The sequence below is a fragment of the Sycon ciliatum genome, chromosome 13 (genome assembly GCF_964019385.1).
Source record: "Sycon ciliatum chromosome 13, ocSycCili1.1, whole genome shotgun sequence".
In the NCBI taxonomy this organism is placed as follows: Eukaryota; Metazoa; Porifera; class Calcarea; order Leucosolenida; family Sycettidae; genus Sycon; species Sycon ciliatum.
In genome coordinates, this window is record NC_088655.1 from 17,374,669 (window position 1) to 17,394,833 (window position 20,165).

The following is a 20,165-nucleotide window of genomic DNA, read 5'->3' on the forward strand; positions in this document are numbered from 1 at the left end:
GGGTGGCAACTCGGTTCAAACCACTGTGCCTAGTCCCACGTGTCGGTACTGTGAAACAAGATCCACAAAATGACACAGTTGACATGACAATTATACTAGTTTTATTTGTTTTTTTGTTTTTTTACTAGAGCCACGTAAACCCGTCATGTGTGAGCCATGAATAAGGGGAGTGGTGGCGTGGCCTGGGATGCTCGGCAGGGTAGACATTTAACATCGTGTCCAACTGTCAAAAAGTTACAGTCCTGAAGTCAAACACTACTGAGGCTCATAGTTCGAGGTTTGGCGATGAATATGCGAGCGAGAAACGGTTATGACAGCAGAGACACTTGCACCTGAATGTTGATGCAAGATAGCGAAAACGACACAGACTGTTCCTGTGTAGTCTGTGACATGCCGTGTGAATCACGCGATGGTCGCTTCTCAGCATGCAAACACCCACGCGTTCAACGCCGTTGCTTCACACATCCGTCCGCCCTTTCCATGCCAGCAACCGAGTCTGACTAGTCATTTCTCCCCAGCGCCTGCCAGAGTAGGATCACGAATCTTGTACTTTGCCGCCTTTCATGTAGAAGAAAATAGAAATTATTATATTTGTAGGTAGCCTACTTCAGTCCTGTTGTTGAAATGTAGTTCTTCGGCCACTGGCTCCTCACGAAGGGAGCAACAGGGCGCAGTGAGTGAATGATGTGTCCTAGTTTTGTGAGACTTTGCAGTGCACTATTCTCTAAAGGAAGAGCTTCAATTAGGAACGGAACACCTCGCTGAAATTCGGCAGCCACCCGGAGAAAGCAGGTAAGGATGAGGAACATGATTTTTTCAGTTGTTGGTGTGCAAGACTTCTGTTTCATTGTCCTGGCCTGCTGGCCACCACGCAAACACATTATACTTCTCTGTCGCTGTGTGTATTCTCAACTATGTTCACCCCTCGCATGCTCCTGGAGCATGAAATAACAAAGAATTTGTGGGTAAAAGTAGAGGTATGCGTTTTGAATTTCGAAATGTTTCCCGGCCGTCAATGGAGGGATATTTATTGATGCAATTAAAAGTCTGTGGGATGTCGAGTTCTTGGGAAAGGTACACGGAAAACAGCCTTAGAGTCTTTTTGCGACTTCTTCGGTGAATGACAGAAAAGCTTTTGAAATGTGAAAAGCAGAACCGCTGCCCTGACTTTCGACTCTTCTTTCCCTTCAATTTCCCCTCAAGTTTGAATGCTTCACCGGCCCTCAAAACCTAGTACATGCAGTTGAAAAATATTCTGAAATTTCATTTAAAGAACCCTCAAGCGTTTACTCTACAACCAGGTCAATGCACTTCGTCAAGGCGCAGCAGGGTCAGTCAAAATTCTGAACAAAATCTGATTGATAATTCTTGTTCAGGTCTGTCCGCAGATTGAGGAATTATTGGATAGGCATGGGACCCCTTTTGTTCTATAGTCTCTACGTCCGCTCAATCAATGTGTAGTTAACAGTGGGATGTGGTTGGTGAAATCCTAGCCAAACACTGTCTGGCAGACAGTGTATGTTATTGGATAGACCTTGTATTGTACAAACATGTTTTGGTTTGAAAGCATATTACAAGGTGATGGACCACCGTGTTCAGAAACAGTGGCCCTTACTACAATCATCCAAGGTTGGTAGAGCCCCAGTCTGGCAACCTTCCGCACCGCATGTGTGCTATACCCGGTTCTGACCGTCTTTATACTGGGTGAATTACTGGAGAGAGTGTACTAACACGGTTTTGAACATGCTTTGCCAGACCGCCCACATGACTAGCCTTTCGCAGTAAGGGTTCTCTCACATTATAACGAGTCCGGTTAGTACATAAACGCCGTTAGTGGATGGGTCTTTATGACTGTTTTAAAACAGGTCCACATTTCTCGCAGTGCAATTACTTCACTGTAGCCATCCACTATACCTATACATCTTCACGACACTCTCCAAACGGTCTCTGGGCTACATCAATCCCTTAAAGAAAGAAAAATGAGAAAATCATTAGAAAGCCCATCTCTAAGGCCCATCTCTAGGATATGCCTTTTAATAACGTTAATTTGCAGGAAAATTCCAATAATTATCTGTTTGAAACTCGGATGTTGAGCCATAAATAAATGTAGAAAGGATAAGGAAATATGGATACGAGTTAAGAGTAACTCTCCACCACTGTATCCGGATACCCTCTTTGGTCTTTTCATAACCTTGAACCTTCCAAGTTGGAAGGCTGTCGGTTAGCGCTACGGAGATCTGTTGAAGCTAGGTGTCAGGACGTCGAATGTCTCAGTACTGTTTTCAGTTTTGTGCCTAGTTATTGCACTTTCTGACTGTATCATTATAGTATCCAGTTACAGTGATGGAGAGTTACTCTTAAAAGGGAAGTTGAGGCAAAAATTAAAATTTCACCAGTTGTAGTCTTCGGGGTGCTGAGTCGAATGGTCGTGGTCCGAGGAAGCTGAGACGCTCCCTTCCTACTTGAATCCCAATCGAACTCGCGGACTTCCACCGAAACTGGATGACTGCGCCCTACTAGATGGGGATTTGTATGCAAAATGTCACTAAAAGCGCCATTTCGTTCTTATAAAAGCATGGATGACCGTGATTGGCTCATATGTTGTAGTCTTTTGGACGCTGAGTCGATTGGTTTTGGTCCAAAAAGGCTGCGATGCAGCGTTCCTCCTTTATTCCCAATCGAACATGGTTGAAGAAGCGGTCACGTGCTCCTGCGTACACCAGTCACCTGGTCACCGTGCCTGCAGGGTACAACTTACTAGCCTGTTTGACTTTTTTTGGGTGCAGTCCTGTCACTCGAGTTGAATTCGAGTTGAACCTTGGTGTGAAAGTTGTCGCCTGCTTGCGTGGAGAGCAGGTGATTTGGGCACCCAGGAGCACGTGACCGCTCGTATCCATATGTCCTTTTCCTTCTACAATTATCTTTTTTTTGTGTTTGGTGATTTGGTGTAGCCCAGAGACCGTTTGGAGAGTGTTCTGAAGATGTATGGGTTAACAGGTCAGGTTATAATAATAACAACTGATTTTAGAGGGGCAGTTTCAAATAGGAACGGTTTGACAGGAAACTTGTGTAGACCCAAACCGCTCATCAGCGTGCATTGTTCACTGGAAATGTTTGTAGAAGGAAACTGGCATTTTGAAGTTTGCTCTGATGCCACAGTGGAAAAAAAAACCGGAAAGGTTTTGGAGTGCACGACAAGTTCACTCTGAGTTCTGAAATTAAGTATTTGTTATCACTCCACAATGGCCAGTACAGAGCAACTATAAGCCTCGTGTGTGCGTGCATTAGTTTTCATTGGTATACGGTGCTTTTGTGAGGCTTACCCACTCACCCCCACCGTTAGGCGCTGCATCTGCCGCTAGGGTTTATCGGGTGTTAGCGGCCGTCGTGAGTTCCTTTCGGGAACGGATACGATAATCTACTACTACTATTGGCGAGAGGTGAGCCGCTGTTTACCAGTGACAAGAAGTTTATAAATCGCAAGACGTAAAACTCAAGTCGTAGTGCGAAGCGACACGTCAAGGACTCGCCTGCTTGGTGTAGCGCTTCTGGTCGTCGGAGAACCATGAAAATGATAATTTGGCTCAGAGTAAAACACATCGTAGTCCCGCTGTGACATACGTTTTCTAATCAAAATGACAAGAGAGAAAGTGAATACTGAGCCCTTTCGGTTTGCAACCTACTGCACTATTTCCTATGTGAAATCGTCTCCTCTACATATGAGTCTTATACTACATATGAGGTTTATACTAAAACGATCAAATTTACAATTCTAGTGGTAGATGCCTATATTTCGTGACAAAATAATCTGGGCTTGCCTCGTGCTCCACTTGCACTGCGGCATAGGCTTCGGAAATAAAAAAAATTGTCAAATAAACCGGGGTTCGCGTGAGACTTGGCTAGAGGCCAAGCTCTTTCACATCCACATGAACCCCACCGCCAAAAATTGCAGGTACTAAAGCGGGCGCTTCTGTATTGAAGCGCCGTAGGTGCAAGGGGGACCCTTGCGCAATCTCTATTATTCAGTGTGGAAGGATAGTGGCAGTACCAATCAATGGAAATCACGCCATCTATATACAATAACAGCAGAGTATGCTTGATCAGGCTCCATCTGTCCAAGCATACACCTGCCCAGAATGTCTTGTGTGCATTGACTTGGTTTTATCCTACAGCCAATGTCATCACGAGGGGAATAATTTCAGAATGCTGGCTAATGATCAAGGTGAGGATGGCATGTCGCTGTTCCTCCAAGCTGAAGACTACTGGGAAGTAAATCTACACCTGTGTTGACTAGACGAAGCAGAGCCAAATCAATCCTAACATGCTTTCCACAAGCAGCTGATATCGCTATGAAAGTAGGACTACCACCACACTCCATTATTCATCCCAGTGTCTGGAGATATGTGGACTTTGTAAAAAAATATAAAAATGACAACTCTAGAACAGCTCATCATTTGATTCCATTCTGCTGCTTTATTGGCTGCGTGGATGAGTAACACTCAGTTGCAGAAGCCCATGCACTGAGAGTGCAATACAGCCATGAGGTGAGTCGTATACGTCACCATTATCTTTAAAGCAAAGCCATGTCTAGTCAAGCATTCATGTTCCGACTGCTGACTAGATGCTTTTCTACTTTCCATTAGCTATCATACACAATGTGACGTTAGTTTTTTTAATTCTACGTTTTCAATTCCCGGCTATGCTTTCGACACTTTTCGGGATAAACCATTGGGCCAATATACACTTTAAAGCTTTGCAAGCAATCTACTTCTACATGTATCTCTGTTGAATTTCTCTCTATCAATCTCTCTCTCTCTCTCTCATTGATTTTCTATCAAAAGGAAATTTGCCTTTACTACCCGGTGGTCATTCTGTCCACCATTGGCCTATTGTTGGATGTTATTGGTGCAGATAGATATTGACATGGTATCGCTCGAAAGATGTCAATGCGGCTACTGCTTCATCTTGCGCTTGGAACAAGTCAAAAAATATCAACACGAAAAACAAATAAGGACATGACACTGAAGCGAGTATAAAACATAATCCTAAATATGCACCATTTGATCCCCTCATGTCATTGCCGTTTCCTCGGCATGGATGCATGTTGAGGGAAGAATTACAATGTAGATCAGTGCGAAAATAAGCTCAGAAGAGTGGACTACAGCATCTATTATTATTATTATTATAGACAACACCTCATGGCATGAGAAGAAAATCAGCCAGTACGGGAGATGTGGGTGTTAACCAACCATGGTGAATAAAAGAAGAAAAGTAATGGTCAAGACGGAGAAGCATGGGAAGGACAGGTGATGGTGAATCTAGGGAGCAGATTTAAATGCGTCCAGGGTACTGGCATTGCGCATAGTTTAGTTAAGTGACTTCAACCCGACATTTAGCACTTTCTTGACACTGGATAAAGCATCAATTTCAGCGTTGCTTTTATTGCTGGACTAATAAATTATTTTGTTTCAAAATGTAAATAGGAAAAATTCAGCGCTGAATTTGGTGCCAGTTTCTGAAACGGAAAAAATATTCTTCCCAACAATTTGCCGTGAATTTCAGCGCTGAAATTCGCGCAAATTTCAGCGCTGAAATTCGCGCAAATTTCAGCGCTGAAATTCGCGCAAATTTCAGCGCTTGCTTTGGCGCTAAAAAAAGGAAGAAAGTACATTTCACCATTGACGAAATTTGGAAATATCCCCATCGACAAATTCAGCGCTGAAATTACTTAAGCGCTTACTTTGGTGCTAAAAAAGGAAGAAATTACACTTCACCTTTGACAAAATTTGGAAATCTCCTCATCGACAAATTCAGCGCTTACTTTAGCGCAAATTTCAGCGCTAAATAAAGGAAGAAATTACAAAATTTGGAAATATCCCATCCAAAAATTCGAATTCGTGCGAATTTCAGCGCTTACTTTAGCGCTAAATATAGGACAAAAATTCGGAAATATCCCGATCGACAAATACAGCACTGAAATTCATAATAATTATCTACATCGACAAGTTTCAGCACTGGATTGCGAATGAATTTCAACATATCTATCCCGTAAAAATATTTAAAAAAATGGATTAGATATTCCCATTAAGCCGATTCAAGGCTTGATGTATATGGCATACTTCCGTATATGGTGCAACTCCCGCACCCCGTATGCACCCGCCTAGAGCTCCTGCTTCCATATGCGCTGGTACACACTTTCCTTGGTGTTCGTACACACTTCCCTTTTGTGTTCGCACACTGCTTGGAATGTTGTTCTTCGTTTGTTGTCCTCCTTGCTAGTTGTGAATAAACTCTATCTGACACCACATGGCGCAGTGAACATTTCGTCCTGTAGTTTCCATTCTGTCCACACCAACCTAGTTTGTAGTGTCTTACCTGGCCGAGTAGCAGTGTAGCACTCCGTTGGATTTGGATTAGATTACCCTGCAGTTAGTTTGTTAGTTCGTTTTAGATAGGAGTGTTGTTCAATTTATTTCGTAGGACGTAGTCGTGTGAGCTGTCACAACGAGCATTTGTGATCAGCATGGCGAGCAGCGATCCCGCAGCACCTTCTGGTAATGGAGTGCCTGACGTCGCCACGCTCCTGCAGCTCCTGACAACTCAGGCACAGGCGTCTGCACTGCGAGATCAACAGTTTCAGACCCTGATGGAAAGGATGTCCAACCAGACCAGTACTAGTTCTACAACCCCACCCGCACCCAAGTCTGTGTCCGCAGAACGACCAGTATTGTTATCTACTGCCACAATGGCAGAATTTACCGCTTGGGAGGAGGCCTGGCGTGACTATGCGCAATGCCAATGTCTCGCCAGCCACGACCGCCATACACGTATGTCAGCGTTCCGCCAGGCCCTAGATGAGGACCTGCGCCGTTTCATCCGAGAAGGCATTATCGCCTTCCCCGAAAACGCTGACATTGCTGATGCCATCCCGGTCCTCCAGCAGTACATCCGGCGGCAGAGGAACCCGCTGCTCGACCGAATCGAATTTTACAAGAGACGGCAGCAGCGTGGGGAATCATTTGACTCCTTTTATACGGCCCTCCGTGAACTGTTTCACGCGTGTGACTTTTCTGGGTGTTCAGTATGTCATAACTGCAACCAGGCGATGTGCAACCCCTGCAAGGCAGGCCTGTTGAAATTCAACAACGACATACTACGTGACCGCATTGTGACAGGCGTATTTGAGGACGACGTGCGTCACAAGCTGCTGGCCCTCCAGAACTTGGATCTGGAGGCAACCGTGAAGCTCTGCCGTGCTGAGGAAGCAGCCTGCCAAACTTCCTCTGGCATTCCCTCCAGTGGTCACGTGCACGCAGCTAAGAAATCATCTTATAAACAGCAGAAGGCGAGCCGGCCCGCACCCGTGAAGTCTACACCAGACAAGCCCGCAGGTGACAAGTGTCCCAGCTGTGGTCGCAGTCCCCACACCAAAGGCACATGTCCTGCGAAGTCACGCAAATGTAACGGATGCCAACGTGTCGGACATTTCCAGTCCATGTGCCCGCACAAAGGCAAATCAACAGCATCCGGCAAAGTCGGCCAACTTAAGTTGCAACGTGCCTCTGTTCGACATGGTCTAGAACTCAGTGTCCACACGCAGCTCAACACAGAACCGACCGCCGAAGCCATGACATGGATTCCAGACACCGGCAGTGATGTAGACGCCATTGGGCCAGCACATCTTTCCCAGCTAGGTGGCTTCCCTGAGAACCTTGCCGTCGATTCCGACACTGTTTCAGCAGCAAACGGCACCTCTCTGGTTAGCCTGGGAAAGATTTCTGCCACGCTCTCCATTGGCTCAGCCCAGCACACCACGGTACTTCATGTATATGAAGACCTCGATGAGGCGTTGCTGTCATGCCAATCTCTCCGTGCTCTTGGCATTCTGCCTGAGTCCTGGCCGCGGATCTCCCGTGTGAAGTCCGAACCCAGTAGTGCAGAAATTGCTGATGTTAAGGCTCAGCTGATGCAAGAGTTTGCTGATGTATTCGACGACTCCCAATTGAAGCCCATGGCTGGTCCTCCCATGGAGATAAAGCTTCAATCTGACGCCACACCAACTCGTGTTAATGGTGCCCGCGCAATCCCATTCGCATTCCGAGACCAGATAAAATCTCAACTGGACGATATGGTGATCAATGGAATTATTGAGCCAGTCACTGAACCGTCAGACTGGTGCCACCCGATCGTCATCGCAGATAAGAAGTCTTCTAACGAGAAGCGCCTCACCGTTGATTTGCGTAAACTCAACGACCAAGTCTGCCGACCAACACACCCAGCTCGTACTCCGCGTGACGCCGTGACAGCTATTGGTAAAGCCCGTTTCTTCACCACACTCGACGCTCGTCATGGGTACTGGCAAATACCCCTGTCCGACGACTCGAAGCCGCTCACGACATTCATCACGCCCTGGGGTCGGTATCGCTATTGCCGCAACCCTCAAGGTCTGTCCTCAGCAGGTGACGAATTCAACTGCCGCACAGACGCAGCATTTGACCGCCTCGCTAACTTCGTCAAAGTCGTTGATGACGGCCTAGTACATGACGTCGATTTTCAAGACCACGTCACCCACGTTCGTGACGTCCTTCACCGTGCCCGTGAGCATCACATTACGCTCAGCCCACACAAGTTTGTATTCGGCGCTAGTGAAGTACAGTTCTGCGGATTCGTCATCAATGCTGATGGTTATGCCGTTGATGGTAGCAAGACATCTGCCATTCGCCAGTTCGAAGTGCCCTGCAACCGCACTGACCTCCGCTCGTTCTTCGGTTTGGTCAACCAATGCAGCGACTTCACACCGCGCATTGCTGAACTAAGTGAGCCGCTTCGCCCACTCCTGAAAACCAGCAGTGAGTTCGCCTGGGATCAGCAGCACACCATAGCATTCGAAGCCGTCAAAGCCATCCTGACTGAGTCACCAGTGTTAGCTTTCTTCCAGCCTGGCAAGCCTCTCCGTCTCGAGACTGATGCATCTGTGAAGAATGGCCTCGGATTTGCCCTATGGCAACAGCATGATGACCAGCAATGGCACCTCATCCAGTGTGGAAGTCGTTTCTTATCTGACGCTGAAACAAGGTACGCTGTAATCGAGCTCGAGTGCCTCGCAGTCGTCTGGGCAGTGCACAAGTGCCGCTTGTATCTATCTGGTGCACAGTTCTCACTAATCACCGACCATCGTCCGCTTGTTCCGATTATCAACAGCTACACCCTTGACCAGATTGAGAACTCTCGTCTACTCCGATTGATCATGAAACTTCGTCCGTATCAAGTGAAAGCATCGTGGCGTAAGGGTTCAGAGCACGTATTCGCAGACGCCCTCTCACGACATCCTGTATCAATCCCGACTAGTGATGATGAACTTGGAGAAGATCCAGCACTGTCCTGCCGCAGTATCCGTATCTGTCTACTCCAAGGTGGTCCCCAGAGTCTCCAGTTCGCTAAGCTCCGTGCCGCAGCAGCATCTGATCCTGACTACCAGATGCTACTCGGGTATATCCAGAACGGATTTCCCTCAGCACAAAAGCAGCTGCCCGAGCCTCTTCGTGCGTATTGGAACGTGCGTGAACATTTGTCCACCGACAATGGCATAGTCCTGAAAGGTCTACGCATAGTCGTCCCAGCCTCTCTGCGTGCGTCAACGCTGATCGACCTTCACGCAGCCCACCAAGGTCTGACCCGTACCAAACGACGTGCTCGTCAGACAGTGTATTGGCCCGGAATGAACAGTGAGTTAGACACGCTAGTCCGCAGCTGTGATGCATGCCGTGAATTTCAGCCGTCTCAGTCTGCCGAACCGCCCATTTCTGACCGCAAGCCCACTTTGCCATTCGAAAGTGTTAGTGCTGACCTTTTCAGTTGCCAAGGTTGCGAGTATTTGGTATTCGTCGACCGCTTAACCGGATGGCCATGCATAGCCAAGCTTGGTCACTCAGCCACGTCAGCTGACGTCATTCGTCATTTCCGCAGGTGGTTCCCAGATGTAGGCGTACCACAGGTCATTTCAACGGACGGCGGTCCTCAGTTTGCGTCTCACAGATTTGCTGAATTTTGCGAGCGCTGGGGAATCCGTCATATCAAGTCGTCCCCTCACTACCCACAGTCGAACGGACATGCGGAAGCAGCCGTAAAGGCAATGAAGTACCTGGTGGAAAAGACTACCAATGACGGTAATCTAGACACCGATGCTTTCCAGCGTGGCCTTCTCGAGTGGCGCAATACTCCTGGCACTTCGGGAAAGAGTCCTGCCCAGTTACTGTATGGTCGCCCACTCGTCTCCTTCGTTCTCGCCCAATGGAGCCAGTTCGACTCCCACTGGCAAGACACCGCATCTGACATGGATGATGTTGATCGCGTAGACCAGCCTCCCAGTCAGCCTCACCGAGAGCTTCCCCACTTGTCTATCGGGACGCACGTTGATATTCAGCACCCGAAGACAAAACGGTGGTCTTCCCGCGGCGTTGTCGTGGCTATCGGTGACCACCGCGACTACTACGTCAAGCTACCGAGTGGACGCGTATATTGGCGCAACCGTCGCTACCTCCGCCCGTACCGTCCTCCTACTCCAGCTTCAACAGCCATGCCTGCATCGTCTCCCGCACCCGACGCTGCACCACAAGCAGTCCCTGTGACTCAGTCGTCGCCACAGTCAACTGTTCAGGTACCACCTCGAACAAGCCAACGTCCCCGGCGACAGAATGTCCCCTTTAACATTATTTCAACGCGTGGACAATCGTACAATTAACACTCGCTCTGTTCAGTTGTTGATTTCCGTTGTACCTACTTCAGTATTCAATTGTCATTCCCGTTGTTTCGCAGTTGAAAACCTTCATGTATATAATTTTTGCAATTATCCCTTTTACAAGTCTGTTGGAAGTTGCTGCTGCTCCGCGACATGTCATTTGCTACGCACATGCAATTTTCACATTATTTTTTGTTGATTAGATAAACACTTGTACGTTTTTATCTTAGGAGGGGCATGATGTATATGGCATACTTCCGTATATGGTGCAACTCCCGCACCCCGTATGCACCCGCCTAGAGCTCCTGCTTCCATATGCGCTGGTACACACTTTCCTTGGTGTTCGTACACACTTCCCTTTTGTGTTCGCACACTGCTTGGAATGTTGTTCTTCGTTTGTTGTCCTCCTTGCTAGTTGTGAATAAACTCTATCTGACACCACAGGCTGACTTCAAACATGGATTGGGAGAAAGAGACACTGTAACATATTTATATGCCAAAGGATCAATTTCTGCTGAAGATAGAGATTTCCAGGGAGTAGTTGGTGGTAGGACAGGTAATAGTACTTGCTGGACAAACTAGGGTCCGGCGGATTCTGCCGGCAGAAAAATTGGCAGAATTCGGTACTTTTTCTGGTAAGTTTCGTGCATGTTGGTATGTGGATAAAAAAAATGGAGCAGAATGCGAGGAATTGCCTGCCATAAGGTTTGTATGGTTCTGGCAATTTCACTGCTTTTCGAGCAGAATCCGTCGGTCCCTAGTGCCGGACAAACTAGCCCAAGTCCATCTTCAATAATTATAAAAACAAATTCCCAGGACGACTGCTTTTGAGCAGTGAGGTTCAGACAACACAACACAAGCTGTTTTACAAACCGTACTGCCGTGGACAAAGAAATCTGATGGAATGAACGTGGCCAGTGGAAGGTTCGGGACCGCTGCCCTTACTTGCTAAGTTCGTACACGCAGTGTAACACTGTAAAATATGGACAAGCAGTGCTCACAGCTGCATGGCTCTTCTCGACGACCCCCACTCCACACACATATAAAGGTGCCCCCCCCCACACACACACTTACACACACTTACACACACACACGCACACACACACACGCACACACACACATAAACATACCCTGCCTGCCCCCCCCCCCCCTCTCCCCCAACCAGTCAAATCATTATCTGAAGAACACCAAAAACAAGAATGAAGGAGAGAGGTGTGGACGAGAGAGAGAGAAGTGAGACAGAGGGGGGGGGGGGGGGGGAGACAGGAGAAAAAGGAAAAGGAGAGGCGAAGACTTCCAGGTCATTCTTTGACAAGGTGGCACATGAATCGTAAAACAACCGGATAGGAGAGAGAGAGGAGAGAAAATCACGAACATCCAACCCAAACATGAGATGGTTTATGCTGTCATTGTACGGCCTCTGCCGCAGCAATCTATGCACACACCTGCTATCTATGCACACACCTGAGTACTTCCTCGATAAAATGCTCTGACGCCTTTCAGCCACATTGTAGGCAACACAAAAGCAGGCATAGTACGACCACTGGTGCAATAATCTCTACACACAACTGGGCATTTCCAAGATAAAATGGCTCTGGCGCTTTACAGCTACATATCGTAGATTGAGTATTAGATATACTAGATGTACAATAGTGGTGCGTGTCGGACCCCACTGATGCACATCTTACAAAGGGGCGCGCTAGCTGACTGCGTCATAGATATTGTGTGATTCTGAAGAAGATGGAGAGACTTCAGTAGAACAATTCATGCTGCAGGTCAAGTCAACGTGACACATTGTGCAGTTTATCTCACGGTTTACCAATGTGGTGAGTATTGGGTCAAGCACGTCAGCATCTTGTGATGGTTTGCCTTATTCGGCTGTAGATTTGCACCTTGCTATGGGCCAAGGCACAACAATATAGGGCACAGCATGTCTTCCTTTCCGGCACTGGCATTTTGTCTGCTAGTGTAACAGTGCTAAACAAAAATACCACGCAATTGGAACATGATCGTCACACCGCCACACATGCCCATATTTCCACATATCCGCAAACGCACACCACGGCAGACGTACAAAAACACATATAAGCACGTGCAAGCGCATGCAAAGACAAAGGACAGACAGTGACAATAATAATTTTAGGATATCCTTTCCAGAACTAGAATACAGAACGGATCATGAACAACAGATATCCTAGTACCATTTCAAATAGTCGGACAAGCACAATGCACAGATACCTTCGTGGTGTCCAAGTACAGCTGTCATCAGAATCTAATTTGCCCGGTATAGGCATGCAAAGTCCCAATTACTGCCAAGAGGCGTAGCTTTCAACCAGACGTCACAACAACTGATCTCACTCTCCCCTCCCCACATATATTTAACATTATACTGAGCTTGTATACAAACTCCCATCTCTCCCCGCACAACACTCCAGACTTGTATTTTGCATATAACAGGTACTTCGATGACGAGAATATAAACTGGTATATAAACTGGTATATAAACTGGTGTATAAACTGGTATATAAACTCCTTTTTTTTTAGGATCACACTAGGGGAGTTTGTATATCAGCTCAGTATAAGCATAATATAACCTACTCAGTTGAATATGGGAAATATAAACCTGTATACAAACCTTGGCTTCGCCTCGGTTTGTATACAGGTTTATATTTCCCATATAATCAACTGGTTAGGTTATATTATATACTAACAAAATGTCACATTTCACTTGAGACTCAATTTCACTGAATCCTCAGCATCCGTAGGAACGCCATCGATCTGCAAAGATTTAAACCGCAAGTGCAGCTCCTAAAGCGGTAGGAGGTGACTAGATCAGCCCACCAGCAAAGTGGTCAAAGAACTGAAAATCCAATTTGCTGAATCCATGTTTCCCACATGTCAGGCCACGAGTTCGCCCAAAAACTCAAAGGGTCAAACGGTCGTCGTCACCGCACGATGAAGGCTTACTGTAAATTACTGCTGGGCATGTCTTGATGTAATAGCCCGCAAAGGCACACACTCACGACCAGGCGCTTTCCCAAACATACACATAGAGCACATTCACGCAGACACGCATATATACACACGCACGCACACATACACACAAGATTTCCTCACACTGTGACACCCATTGTGACACCAGTTACACCACTCGCCTTGTTGGAAGTTTCCATAGATACGTCACAGTCGCTTGAGCAACCAACACCACCATCCGTCAATAGGTTGTGAAGATTGCCGAGGAGGATACGGTCGAGCATGACATCTGGGTTTCGGAAAGCTCCTCTAGATGGTCTGGCTCCTAGGCCAGCAGCACACGCATCTCGTGATCGGTGATACACAGCGGTGGCAGTGTGATGTACGTGATGGAATGCATTTCAGTGTATCGGGTTTAGATGCTGTAGTCAATCAGGATCCGCAACCGTTTTCTTGAAATCGTGTTCCGCGTAGTAAGTGGTGTTTGCTACCACGGTAACCAGTCTCTGCTACACGTGCTGGGGTGCTGCTCAATTTATCTACCGTTGCAGAGCATTGGACAACACCACAGAGAATAGCGATGGTGGCTGTAGAAGATGGGCAAACAGGGACATTCTGGTAGCCTTTCTCTGCAACGTTTATGGCCGCATAGCAAAGTGGTGCACTGCTGGCGTCTCACACTGTCACGCTGCCTTCCGACGCTGTTTTCTGCCTTCTGACACTGTTTTCTGCCTTCTAACACTGTTTTCTGCTTTCTGACGTTGTGTTCTGTCTTCTGACACTGTCCCGCTGCCATCTGACACTGTTCTGCATACCAGGTTGTCACAGTAGGTGCTGCACATGAGTCACATGTAGCATAGAAGGCAAACAACTCTTTCATCATCACATGACTGGTAGCAGCTGGCTAGGAGTACATGAAGACACTGGTACTGCAATTGGATTACCTGTGGGACAACAAACACGGCAACGTGATCGCATGTGCATGTCCATATGAACATCTCCGCACATACATAACGCACACGCATGCAGGCACGCACACAACCCATATAATATGGAGCCAGATCAAGATTATGCACATGATATATTCGCAATAAACAACCAGAGTATGAAAACAAATACTGTCTTCATCAAGAACATGATAATAATTATTGTATATGGCATGGACTACAACTCACACTACAGAACACTAGAAGAAGAGCCCTCTCTATTGACAGTTCGGACTCGGTATCTTTGCTGATTGTTTCACTACAATATCATGCGACTGTGCCCCCTGTGTGTGTCTGATATACATTTAAACCTTGTTTATCCGGGCAGTCAGGGACCGGCCATGGTCCGTAACTTTGAAATAACTCTGAATCACATACACTCTGATGGGGAAAGGGCATAGATATGGCATGTGATGTCACTATCTCCAGAAAATTGCCCTGGGGGGGGGGGGTTACTTGGCATGTACATTGTGCGGGTGATCCTTATCCCGGGATTTAATTTCCGGCCCAAGGGGGGGGGGGGGGGGTGGGGGGTGGGGTCCCCCGTCGGTTTCCGAGGAAGCCGTATTTTTTTCGCTCCAAACTATTTTTCCGGGGTCTATCTACTCACAAACAGTCGTTCTGCACACCTTTTTGCCCATCCCTGTACAACTGAGTCCAGCTATGTCCGCGCAGAGTTAGGTGGATCCCTAACCCGGGTTCTACTCTAGTAGCAGAGTCCTTTCTGGAAAGAGAGTCAGGAATAATGACTCCAGTGGAAGCAAAGAATGTTATTGAGAACTCAAGGCCCGCTGCAGAACATTGTATTAGCACCACCGATTACTGGCAATCTGAAAATGAATGTTATAGGGGCGAGGCATCCTAAAGCCTCATAACTCAAAGAGAAGTAGGGAGCACACATGCTGATTCACGGAGCACTGCAAATTCACAAGGCAGTTCACTGCACCATTATAATACAAGCTGTGAACTGGGTTTTGTATACCCAGTGCCCAGTGATAGAGTATGATTGTGTGCTCACCACTTCTCGTTGATCTGAACATGGACAGTAAAATGGAGGAGTAATCTGATGATTCAATGAATGATAATCGTACCATGGAACTTGCAAGAGATTTGGAGCTAGGCAACTGCCAGGCTAAGTGTGGAGAGGATGATGAAGTCGGTGTCAGTTCTGATGATAGTCAGTGGGACAGTGAAAACAGTGCCAGGAAACTGGAGCAACGTGCTGGGTAACATAGACTGCTGTTGATGATAGCCATCCTGAAATGGAACTTAACTGATCTATTGACGATCACCCAGAGATGAGCTGCGGGGTACACCCGCACACCCCCCCCCCATGCTTTTTATAAAATATTAGACGAGTCAGTACCGCACTATACCCACGAGAAGGCCAAGGACAACATTAGTTCGGAGACCGTGAATCCTGAAAGTTCCCTTGCAATTCCTTTTCTTACAACTGATCTTAGAGTGCCAATATTAATAGGCTTGAGCCCCAAGTCGCAGTTCTACATCCAGTACAAGATAATTGACAAGTCAGTAAGCAAGTCAGCCAAAAATTCAAGCAAGTAGTTACTGTTTACACATCCTCCTCGGCACTATCGTCGCTGGAGGAAGAGCTCAAAACATTCGATCCGGACAGCTGCTGCATGTTTCATAGCTTGTTCCTCTTCTCCGCTTCTCGAATCACACACAAAAGACAGTGCGTACCTGTCACCTTGCCGCTCAGAAACCGAGTGAAAGTGCCCGCATGTTGGCTGCAAGTGTTATCCCCGTCCGTCGCAGTAATGCCATTGTTTGAGACAAAAAGGCAACGCAACATCAGCAGTGCCCTTTTTTCCAAATCGTCTCTTGCCCTTGTCGTACTTGCTGGTCTGCACCCACGCGAGCCGCTGGTGCTTGTGCATGCGGCGCAGTGATAGCTTCCGCTTGATGCAGCACCTGTGCATACTACACCTAAGTCCTAACGCCTTGCACCAGTATTTTCGGCTAGGTTCCTGAAAGTACTTTGCACGAGGGTTTCACTCAGGACTGTGTGTTTACTTTGATTAGCTAATTTTCCCAGTTCGCTGTGAGCTTCAAAGTGTGTCCGCCAGATTGGTCTCACTTTCTGGAGATATCGACATGAGCTGGAGTTTCTTCGTCAGCGACTTGCTGGTGATAACTCTTCGCTAGGTAGGCGCTGTACTGTGCCAGCACTGAAATTCGTTACGTTGGTGGACAGTTTGTCATAACTCGTAACACTTTGTCCTTCTCCTTTTTTTATCATAATGAATTTGGCTCACCATTCGAGTTCAACATTACCGCAATGCCTTGACATATTGAGATCAAATTTAAAAACATGCTTAAAGCCCGTAACAAAGCCCTGGACAGGAATGTCAGTGAAGGTCTACAGTATGGCCATTAATCTTCAGATTTGTTATCAGATCAACAGTACGTACAAGGCAAGCACAGTGCACATTGCACCCTTGAAACTGTACTGTTGTATCATTATATGCACATGCTCTTGGAGCTGGATGTGCACTGAACTATGTACTGTGCCAGTGCTTTCGCCCATTGGAATTCACATGGAGGTGGGTTAGAAAACGTTACAAGAGTGTCGGCGCTTAGGACCTGGACAAGTGCATGGATAGTGCGCATTTTACTGGGTTATGGCATTTTACGGCCACAGCTCACATGGTAGCCGAGTTTTCCGCGTGCGTAGCAACACCACCACCCTCTAGGATCAAGGCGCAGCAGATGCTACTCCTTAGCGGTGGGAGGTGAGTAGATCAGATCCACTACAAAGATGACAAAGACCGAAAATCCCGCTCACTGCATGCATGTTTCCCTCGTGCCATTTCACAAGCTCCCTATCACCTGTGGGTCGAACACGGCTACGAGACCTACTCACTCTCAAAAGAATTAAAGCTAAAAATAAAAAATAATACAGTCAGGAAGTGCAACAACTAGGCACAAAACTGACAGAGTACTGAGACATTCGACGTCCTGACACCTAGCTTCAACACATCTCCGTAGCGCTAACCGACAGCCTTCCAACTTGGAAGGTTCAAGGTTATGGAAAGACCAAAGAGGGGAAGGCAAGCGCAACGAAAACGAGCACAAGCTACAGTCCCAACGGAACAAAGAATGTCGATTGCCACTGGACGATGACGAGACCAGTAGGCGATTTGACAAAGCGGTCTAACTACAATTCGTTTCCATATGTCCTTTTCCTTTCTACATTTATTATTGGCTCAATACCCGAGTTTCAAATAGCACACCTGATGAGCCGTCACGAACCATACGGCGAAACGTACGTCGTGTGAAACAACTTGTCTTGTAGTCAACTAGTCCATCACAATGTCATGCATGAGGAGTACTGTAGGAGTTTAGATTTCGGCTTGTACAATTCGTTCTCGCAAAGCTTCCCCCTTCTTAACTTATCTTTGATATTTTGACCCACCCAAGTTGGGTGGTGTGCTGCTTTGCTGCTTCGAATTGTAGTTAGACCGCTTTGTCAAATCGCCTACTGGTCTCGTCATCGTCCAGTGACAATCGACATTCTTTGTTCCGTTGGGACTGTAGCTTGTGCTCGTTTTCGTTGCGCTTGCCTTCCCCTCTTTGGTCTTTCCATAACCTTGAACCTTCCAAGTTGGAAGGCTGTCGGTTAGCGCTACGGAGATGTGTTGAAGCTAGGTGTCAGGACGTCGAATGTCTCAGTACTCTGTCAGGTTTGTGCCTAGTTGTTGCACTTTCTGACTGTATATAGTATCTAGTTACAGTGGTGGAGAGTTACTCTTAACTCGTTTCCATATGTCCTTTTCCTTTCTACATTTATTATTGGCTCAATACCCGAGTTTCAAATTGCACACCTGATGAGCCGTCACGAACCATACGGCGAAACGTACGTCGTGTGAAACAACTTGTTTTGTAGTCAACTAGTCCATCACAATGTCATGCATGAGGAGTACTGTAGGAGTTTAGATTTCGGCTTGTACAATTCGTTCTCGCAAAGCTTCCCCCTTCTTAACTTATCTTTGATATTTTGACCCACCCAAGTTGGGTGGTGTGCTGCTTTGCTGCTTCGAATTGTAGTTAGACCGCTTTGTCAAATCGCCTACTGGTCTCGTCATCGTCCAGTGACAATCGACATTCTCCCCCCCCCCCCCTCCGTTGGGACTGTAGCTTGTGCTCGTTTTCGTTGCGATTGTCTTCCCCTCTTTGGTCTTTCCATAACCTTGAACCTTCCAAGTTGGAAGGCTGTCGGTTAGCGCTACGGAGATGTGTTGAAGCTTGGTGTCAGGACGTCGAATGTCTCAGTACTCTGTCAGTTTTGTGCCTAGTTGTTGCACTTTCTGACTGTATATAGTATCTAGTTACAGTGGTGGAGAGTTACTCTTAACTCGTTTCCATATGTCCTTTTCCTTTCTACATAAAAAATAATGTTACTCGATTTGCAGACATGTTACCGATATCCAATGACGACAGAGCTTGAGGTATGGATCATGTGTTTCCCATTATGTGAAATGAAATGCGTGTTGAAAATTTAGGAATGACATAATATTAGGCACTTCAGTCACGTGACAGGACCTGTCAAATTTTGCTAAGGTGAGAGTGCGTACTTGCGTGGCACCAGTCAAGTACATGCGCAAAACTGTACAGGTACACACTATACTTCGTTGTACGGACTGACAGTTGAGCACATCATGTTGCCCTGACGTTCAGCTTTCAGTAGATCCCACATACGTCATAGTGCGTACATTTTTGCGAGTTGTAGATCACGTACACTTCCAGCAAAGTGTTTTTTTTTCACAAAGAACTGTTGTTTGCTCGCGTTTGAAACGTTGCTTTTCGTCTTCAGCGTCGTATTTCCATTCGGAAACAGTTGAGTTCTTGTTAACCATGGTTTGCGCATGGCTGCACAAGGAGACATTATGGACGTAGGCACTGAGAAGTATGCGCTTTAAGCGGAGGAGAACGACGATGCGTCGTCCTACCTGGGCGAATCCTCAAAGTGTACTGAAAGCCAAGCTTTGACACTGTTGCGCTGGAAGGCCTACTGATGTTTACGAACAATCAAAGGGCACAGTGACTGCCCGAGAAACCCTCTAATGAGGGGATGCTTTGATATACGCAGCCAGGCGCGCTGCACGAAAATTTCAACGCTCAACAGCAGGCAATTCATGACTAGTGCATGGAGCAGTTGAAGGACAGGGAGCCAATATCACACCACGGAAAGAAGCTACCAACAGAAGTCATGAGGAACTTCTTGCCAACTTGGAATCACTTGAAGTGGCATGACTGTGGGCATGAGTTTCCTGTGCAGTAATGCGCGCGCGCCTACTTACCCGTAGCGTACGGCGTACAACGTGGAAATTCTCTGTTGTTTTTGTGCCAGAAGAATGTCTTTTATAGCTTTTACGCTTTAGTACCCGCAGTAGCCTGCCAGTATGTCATTATCAGACTATATCAGTTCATTTCACAGCAAACTG

The 20,165-nt window shown here is 46.9% G+C and overlaps 1 protein-coding gene and 1 long non-coding RNA gene across 2 annotated transcripts; both read left to right on the top strand.

Annotated features, from left to right (window-relative positions):
- Nucleotides 1–528: 528 nt before the first annotated feature.
- On the top strand, nucleotides 529–4,855 carry LOC135830041 (uncharacterized). The gene is made up of 2 exons (XR_010555982.1): nucleotides 529–792; nucleotides 4,173–4,855. It is a non-coding gene; the product is annotated as an uncharacterized LOC135830041 (long non-coding RNA).
- Nucleotides 4,856–6,523: 1,668 nt separating this feature from the next.
- On the top strand, nucleotides 6,524–10,741 carry LOC135829229 (uncharacterized protein K02A2.6-like). Its single transcript, XM_065341634.1, has one exon. The coding sequence runs from the start codon at nucleotides 6,524–6,526 to the stop codon at nucleotides 10,739–10,741; it is 4,218 nt and encodes a 1,405-aa protein (XP_065197706.1).
- The last annotated feature ends 9,424 nt before the right edge of the window (nucleotides 10,742–20,165 follow it).